Source organism: Nothoprocta perdicaria, unplaced genomic scaffold (genome assembly GCF_003342845.1).
Source record: "Nothoprocta perdicaria isolate Ctin4 unplaced genomic scaffold, notPer1 scaffold_5, whole genome shotgun sequence".
Taxonomy (NCBI): Eukaryota; Metazoa; Chordata; class Aves; order Tinamiformes; family Tinamidae; genus Nothoprocta; species Nothoprocta perdicaria.
Genome location: NW_020455754.1, coordinates 5,340,423 through 5,348,266, shown reverse-complemented (window position 1 = coordinate 5,348,266; position 7,844 = coordinate 5,340,423). Strand labels below are relative to the sequence as shown.

Below are 7,844 nucleotides of genomic sequence, written 5' to 3'. Positions count from 1 at the left end.
GTGTCCTTGCCGCCCCCCCGCCGTGCCGCGGTGTCCCCTCGCATGCGCCAGGCTCCCTGCGTGCGTGTGTGTGCGTGTGTGTGCGTGTCCCCGACCGTGTCCTGCGCGTCCCCGCCGTGTCCCCGCGCTGGCCGGTGTTGCATCCAGGGTGTCCCCGCGTCTCGGTGCCCCCCACATCCCTCAGTGTCCCCCACGTCCCGCGTGTCCGCCGTGTCCCCGCGGCGTCCCCCGGCTCCCCCCGCCCGCTGCGGCCCCGCTGCGGGGCTGCGTGGGGACAACAAACTTCCCCACGCGGCGCTGGCGCCGGGAGCCCTGGGGGCCCCGGGGGCAGGGGGGGGCCCCGCGGGGCTGCGGCACCCACGGTGCCCCCCCCAGCGCGCACAGGCTGCCTGCGAACACGCACACGGCGCGCGCCAGCAGCCTGCAACCCCCGTGCACACACACACAGAGGGCACCGCACACACACCCTGCAACACCCCACGCACCCCCTGCAACCCCCCCGCACGCACACACCCTGCAACACCCCACGCACCCCCTGCAACCCCCCTCCACGCACACATGCACACAGCGGGCACAGCACGCACACACCCTGCAACACCCCGCACGCAACCCCCCCGCGCACACACGCACAGAGGGCACCGGACACACACCTGCAACCCCCCTGCATACACGCAGTCCACGGACTCGCACCCAGAGCAGCCCGCCAAGCCACACGAGCACACGTGTGTGCACACACAGCACATGCAACCTGCACATGTGTACATGCCAAGCTGCGCACAGAGCGTGTAGGCACCTGCAACCCCCCCAACACACACACAGGGCAAACACCGGCTGCAGCACTGCGTACACACACGGTCCCCAAACCTGCGCACACACACAGAGCGTGCAGAGAGAGCCTGCGAGCTCCCTGCACATACATACGTCCCACAAACAGCCTGTGTACCCCCAATGTGCACACACACGGCACACGCAGTGTGTGCACAAGTGCGGCGCGCACCCGCCATGCATGCACACTGCAGACCCGCAAGCGCGCGCACCCTGCGCGTGCAGCCTGCAGACCCGCAAGCAGCGCACACACCCCGTGTACACAGGCAGCACCCACCCTGCACGAACATCCCCCGAACACGGGGCTTCATCCCTCAGCACACCCGTAGGGCGCACGCATGTGCTCTCGAGCCCGCGAATGCAGCGCCCTGCACGCCCAGCCCACTGCAGTCTTGGCAGGACGGCCACGCAAACACACACAGACACCACCGGTTACTGCCCTCAGCCCCAGCCCCAGCCGAACCTGCCCCTAGGTGTTATCCCTGCCCTGTGCAGTCCCGTCCCTCCACTCGCCCTGCAGACACTAAGGACACGGGCAGGGGACAAGGCGCTGCCAGGCTCTCAAGGAGCCCCCCAAGCAGGGTAGAGCCCGTGCCCCTGTCGTCACCTCTGCCTGCAGGCCCCCAAATCTCACTCTGTGCAGTCCAGAGGCAGCTCTGCAGTGTATCCTGCAGCCACTAGTATCCCTGTGCCTGGCACAGCCGGGGACCGGCTTGCCCAGGCACTCGCTGCCATGGCTAGGGCAGGGAGGACCTCAAGGCCGGGGAGGGCTCAGCACGTCCGACCGCGTCCCTCTCGCCCTGCCCAGGTGCCCCTGGTCAGCGAGCGCGGCTGGCAGCAGTGGATGAGCGCTCGGCCCCGGCCTAGGCGCACGCGCACACCGGCACCATGGACTTCGTCATGAAGCAAGCGCTGGGCGGTGAGTGTGCGCCCGCACGGCCCCACACGGCCCCCGAGCCGCGAGAGCCCCCGCGGTGGGGACGGAGCCATGGGGAGCGGCAGCGGTCGGAGCCCCCGCGCACTTCCCGGCTCTGCGCCGCAGCAGCGCCTGGCTGGGGAATCCCGGCTTTCCTGCGCTGAGTGGGATTCCCCGGCGGGTCCCCTGGGTGCCAGCTCTGCGGGAGCTGCCGGCGTCTCCCCCGGCTGCCGCTGAACTAGGGCAGTGCAGCCAGCCCGCGGCTCGGGCGCCTCCGCAGCCTCCGGAGCGCGGCTGCTGCCAGCACCAGGGACGTGGGGACAAGGGACCGGGGTGGCAGCACCGGCGGCCCCGCGGCCTCCCTGCTCCGTGCCCCGGTGCTCGGGAAGCAGCTCCGTGCCACGGCACACTTGGGGCCCCAGCCGAGCGGCCTGTGCCACACAGGGGCCACCAAGGACATGGGGAAGATGCTGGGGGGCGAGGAGGAGAAGGACCCCGACGCGCAGAAGAAGGAGGAGGAGAGGCAGGAGGCGCTGCGGCAGCAGGAGGAGGAGCGGAAAGCCAAGCACGCCCGCATGGAGGCCGAGCGCGAGAAGGTCCGGCAGCAGATCCGCGACAAGGTGGGTGCCCGGCGCGGGCACTGGGAGCCAGGATGCCCAGGGGGCAGCCAGTGGGGCCGGGCAAGGGCTGTGGTGCCGCCCGCTCAGGGCCTGTGTCCCCCTGCAGTACGGGCTGAAGAAGAAGGAGGAGAAGGAGGCCGAGGAGAAGGCAGCGCTGGAGCAGCCGTGCGAAGGCAGCCTGACGCGCCCCAAGAAGGCGATCCCGGCGGGCTGTGGCGACGAGGAGGAGGAGGAGGAGGAGAGCATCCTGGACACGGTGCTCAAGTACCTGCCCGGCCCACTGCAGGATATGTTCAAGAAGTAACAGCACCGCCGCCCCCGCCACGGGGCGCTGGGGCACGGGCGCCCTTCTCCCTCCGACACCCCCATTGCTCCTCCTGGCCCGGAGGGGGGTCCTGCACCCCCTCCCCACCATCCCCTCCTCGACTGGACCCACCCCCCACCCCGTCCCGGCAGGGCCCCCCCGCGCTCACAGTGCCAAAGGGGAGCAGCCCTGGCCAGACGGAGCGACCCGGGACCAAACGCACTGAGTAACCTCGCCGGGAGCGCCCCGGGCCCTGCCGGCGCCCAGGGGGGCTCCCTGCACCCCCGTCCTTTTCTGTCCCGCGCCCCGGGGGCCCCGCAGGCCTGGGCGGCCGCCAGCGCCTCCGCTCGCCTGCCCACGTCCCCGGCACTGCCACCCCCAGCCCCATCCCGGGCCCTCCCCCGAAGCACAAAGCCAGGCGCCCTGCCCGCAGCTCCCCCCGGGCATGGGGGTCCCCCCGCGCCGCCCGCTGCGCCCCAGCATCGGGGGGCTCGCACGGGACCCCCTCCCCGCATCTCTGGCCCCATAGTTAAAGCCATATCAGTTAGACTGCAATACTTCAGCACCGGGAGGAGCGGGCGCCGCGCTCCGCCAACCGTGTACAAAGGCGCGTGCGGGGCAGGGCCTCCCCTGCCTCGTCCCCCCCGGCCCCGTCCCCGCTGTCCCCACCGCTCGCTCGTCCGTGTCTCGGTCCCGCTGGCCCCCGTTCTCGCGTTCGTGTCTCTGTGCCAAGGTGCTCCATGCGTCCTCGTGTCCGCCGCCCCCGTCCCGCCACCCCCGGGGCCGAGCGCCCCGGCCCGCGCGGGGCCGCCGCTCCAACCCGCGCCCATGGGTGCCGCAGCGCGGAGCCGAGGGCCGCCCAGCCCAGCCCGCGCCCCCCTGGCACCCGCCGCCTCCCCCGACGCCGCACGCACTGCGCTTGGGAAGGGACCCCCGGCAGGGTGGCCCGGGCTCATTCCCGCACCCCGCCGGGGGACATGGGCAGATGCCATCGGCCCCGACCTGCCCCTCGTGCCGCCGTGCTCCTGGCCCTGCCGCTTTCTCCGTCGCTTTCTCCACCACCGCTCGCGTGGTCCCCAGCCGCTCGCGTGGCCCTGCCCGGGGCGGGGGCAGCCATGCCGTGACCATCCTGCTCGAACTAGTCTTTGACAAACTAATAAAATAAAGGGATTTGTACATTGCTCCGGCCTCTGCTCAGCCCTTGCTTCCCTGCAGCGCCTCTCCAGCGGGCTCTGGCATCAGGGCAAGGCCTCACGTGGCTGTCAGAGCCCCACTCCCAGAGCCACGTGTCCCCCGGGAGCCCTCGCTGGGGCTGCGACGGGGTTGGGGACAAGGCAAAAAGCAGCTGGATCTGGGGCACCCCAGTCCTGAAAGAGCCCTGGGTCGCTGGGGCTTTCACCCCTTCCACCGTGACAAGGGACTCCCCCAAGCTACGAGTGGGGACACACAGCGGGTACAAGGTGGGAAGGACTCACGGCCCCCCTGTCCTGGCGATCTGCTCCGAGCGGCCTTGGCTCTGACTGATTCGCCATCATTTAACAGGCAAGAGCTCGGCCGTTACCCAGGCGGCATCAGCGGAGCAGTCACCTGGAAAAGCCTCTGTCAGAAGGAAACATTAGGCTGGGAAGTGATAGAGATGGCGCGGGCGAGGTCTCCATCGCAGTGCCCGCAGCTCTGCTCCGCAGCCCTGCCCCAGCCCGCGGGGCTGCGCGGGAGCCCCACGCTGCCCACGCAGCTCCGCTCACTCCTGTCCCTGCTGTGGCCCCTGGACCAGCCTTGGCCTCCTGCAGCGTGTCCCCCACTCCCCGCCAGCTCGTGCCGCAGCCAGGAGCACTTGGGGACCACGAGGCTGGGGTCGTGCTGGGGACCCGGTGACAGCCTCAACGGTGCAGCCCCAGGCGAGGGGGCCAGCCCGCGCAGGCAGCGGTGCCCAGGCTGCTCTGCCACTGCTGTCCCCAGCGCTGTCCCCAACACGGGCACGCAGTGCCCCCTGGCGGGGTGACAGCGCCTGCCAGGCCCGGAGCGCCAGCGGGGAGAGGGACAGGCCGCGTGGGGACGAGGGACAGCCCCGACCTGCCGCCCACAGCCCCTCTCTGCAGAGCAAGGGCACAGAGCGCAGGACGGGGAAGGGGCTGCCGCCGTCCCCCCAGCCGCCCCCACGCAACAGCCACAGGCACCTTCCTTACAGAAGAGGATTTATCAAAATTAGAAAAACAACAACACATACAAAAAGAGCCACCCCCAACCCCGTGCCCCTAGGGAGCCCCGGGGGCAGCCCCCTCCCACCGTCCCCCTGCCGCCCAGCGAGGGGCAGGGGCAGGAGAGGCGCAGGGGAGGGGACCGGGGCGCAGGGACAGACCCTCCCCAGCCGCTGGCCCCGGCAAGGGGCCCTCTGCGCCCCCAGGACGGCGCAGGACCCGCGCGGCCCCGCCAGCAGCGCCCACCGTCCCCGCCAGCCGCGTCCTACAAGCAGGACGCGCTGCCGAGCCAAGGAGCGCCGCTGAGCACGCCAGGAGGGACCCCGGCTCCTGGTCCCATCCGACACGGACTAAGTCACCCCAGGAGCAGGGAAGTGCCGCTGCTCCTGGTGCTCTCCCTGCTGCCCCTCGCGCTTCCGTCAGGAGTCATTAGGGAGCCCGAAGAGCTTGACAGTGCCGGCCTCCCGGCTGCTGTCGTATTTGCCATCTTTGTCATCGCAGGCGAAGGCCAGCAGAGGCCTCTTCGGGTGCCAGGCCACTGTGAAGGTGGGGGACTCGCACTGCACCTCCCAAAGCTTCTCTCCTGCACAGAAGACAGGCCGGGTCAGGAGAGCTCTGGTCCTGCCCGTTGCCTCATGGCACCAGGGCCGGGCAGCCGCCACCTCCTCCTGTCTCTTGCACGGGGCAGGGGCAACTCTGCTTCAGCGCTTGCATCAGCAGAGCACAAGACACATACATAACGTCTCCAAAATGGAGCAGCGAGGCAGGGGCTCCCCCTGACGCCCAGCCGAGCTCTCTGCAAGCACACAAGCCTCGCCAGGCCCTCCCAGCGTCACCAGCACCTCCCTGTCCCACTCCCTCCTGTTCCTCCCCGTGGGGAATCGTTACCTGTCTCCACCTCCGCAATGTCAATGAAGTGATCCTCGGACGCCGACGCCAGCATCTTCCCATCGTGGCTAAAGCTCAGCGTTCGCACAGGCCAGTCGAGCCTGCAGCAGCAGGGCCAGGCAGACAGTGAATCATCACCCAGCAGGTCCCCAGGGAGGACAGGGGGAAAGGCCCAGGGCAGCCCGACCTACCTTGAGAAGCACCTCACGCACACCAGCTCGTCCACGTCCCACAGGCTGACGAGAGCATCGGCACTGCCCGTGGCAAAGTACTTCCCCATGGGATCAAACTTGATGCAAATGCAGTTTGAAGGATGGGCGTTGATGGACTGAATGGGTTTCAGCTCTGGGTAGCTGTGGAGAGGGAAGGAAGAGGAAGCAGTGAGAGGCGCAGAGGGTTTGTCTACAAGCAGGTGAGACATAAGATGCACTGCAGCAGTGAGCAAGTAAAACCGGAGACCCTAAGAGCCGGGCAAAGCATCTGTGTAACTCCCCACCAAGCCCAGCCCAGAACTGAGGCAACCTCAGCCTTTCCCCAACTTGCCCTGCAAAAGGGAGGTGGGAAACACCAGGCAGCAGGACCCCAACTCCTGCAAGCAGCAGGGAGACTCACATCACTGTCAACGAATGCAGATACTAACCTGCATGGAGGCAGCCAGGCCACTTTCCCCCCACGTGCTGCCACAGGCACCTACCTGAGGATATTGATGCAGCCGTTGCCGTTGGTGAGGAAGAACATGTTGTTATCGTTGTTCCAGGAGATCTCGTTCACCTCAAACTTGAACTGCTCCTCGGCTTTGGAGCGATGCGTCTTGGCGTCAATGAAGGTGACCACGTCATCCTTGTTCCCTACAGCAATGGTCTGGCCATCGGGGCTCCAGCAGATGTTTATGTTCTCCCCTGGAAGGAAGCAAGGGCAGCGGGTGCCGTTTCCACCCAGCAAGCCACAGGACCGTGGCACGTTGAGCAGGCACGGGGCGTTCCTTGTTTCCCGACCCAAGGCCACAGGCTGCTCCACTAACTCTGAACTGCTCCCAGCTCCAGGACAATCTGCAGCTCAGCACACAAACCCCGCTTAGCGGCTGGTCCACAGATACACAGAGCTAATGAAAATTAAATTTAACAGAACCACAGCTTCAGAGTGAGATGATTGCACTGCTCCTCCTCCCAGCTCAGCCAAGACGTCACCACAGAAATGACCACCCAAGATCAAATCTAAGCGCCTCTTAACCCCGTGATCATCAAGATCCAGAAGCAGCAGCAGCCAACAACAAGCAGAGAGGAGCAAGGGCAAGAGCAAGGCATGCTGCAGCTACACTATCCTGCTCTTCCCCGTTCCAGCAATTCAAAATTGGGGCTTTCCTCAGAGATGATACCTGGCTTAGCTGGCCCATAAATTTGGTTAACCGCTTTCTGAGTCCACGCCAGGGTTCAGCTGCACCACCGCTGTGTGCAAACGCCTTCCCCTGCCCCACAGGCTCCAGGGACAAGCGCAGAGACGCGTGAACAACCAGCACCGCCCACGAGGGGGTTCTGCAGCGCGGGCACCAACACCCCGGCGTCCTGCGCCGCTCCACGCGCCCGCTCGAGGAGCGCCAGGCCGAGGCGGTGAGCGGGGGCCCGGCCGCACCTTTGGTGTTGACGGTGGCGATGCACTTGGTGGTGCGCACGTCCCAGATGCGGATGGTCTTGTCGCCCGAGGCCGTGACGAAGAGGTCGGGGTTGCTGGGGTGCCAGCAGAGCTGGTCCACGCTGTCGCCGTGCCCGCGGTAGTTGTTCTCCTTCACCTGCGGACACAGCGCGGCCGTGGGGCCCGGCTCGCGGCGCCGCCCCGCGCCCGCCCGCCCCGCCGCGCGGCCCGCTCACCAGCCGGTCCTTCTCGAGCACGAAGACGCTCGCCGTCTTGTCGAAGGAGCCCGAGGCGAGGCGGCGGCCGCAGCAGCTCCAGGCCACCGAGTGCACCTTGGCGCCGTGCGCCGGGAACTCGCGGCTGCGCGTGTTGGCGCGGAACAGCTCCTGCATGGCGAGCACGTAGGGCGACAGCGCCATGGCCGCCCGCCCCGCCGCCGCGTGACGCGCTTCCGCCCGGCGCCC

The 7,844-nt window shown here is 68.1% G+C and overlaps 2 protein-coding genes across 2 annotated transcripts in view; one reads left to right on the top strand and one right to left on the bottom strand.

The window, feature by feature from the left end:
- Nucleotides 1–2,913, top strand: part of CPLX2 (complexin 2) — an 8,432-nt gene extending 5,519 nt beyond the window's left edge. The window contains exons 2-4 of the mRNA XM_026047402.1: nucleotides 1,634–1,744; nucleotides 2,186–2,361; nucleotides 2,468–2,913. Coding sequence (XP_025903187.1) covers nucleotides 1,714–1,744; nucleotides 2,186–2,361; nucleotides 2,468–2,665 — 405 coding nt within the window. The 5' untranslated portion in view covers nucleotides 1,634–1,713 and the 3' untranslated portion in view covers nucleotides 2,666–2,913. The remainder of the gene's footprint in view (nucleotides 1–1,633; nucleotides 1,745–2,185; nucleotides 2,362–2,467) is intronic.
- A 2,363-nt stretch (nucleotides 2,914–5,276) lies between these two features.
- THOC3 (THO complex 3) lies at nucleotides 5,277–7,811 on the bottom strand. Its single transcript, XM_026047600.1, has 6 exons — nucleotides 7,617–7,811; nucleotides 7,381–7,537; nucleotides 6,446–6,650; nucleotides 5,943–6,104; nucleotides 5,752–5,852; nucleotides 5,277–5,446 (listed from the first exon to the last, which is right to left on the bottom strand). The coding sequence occupies exons 1-6, from the start codon at nucleotides 7,797–7,799 to the stop codon at nucleotides 5,283–5,285; spliced, it is 972 nt and encodes a 323-aa protein (XP_025903385.1). The 5' UTR covers nucleotides 7,800–7,811; the 3' UTR covers nucleotides 5,277–5,282.
- Between the last annotated feature and the right edge of the window lie 33 nt (nucleotides 7,812–7,844).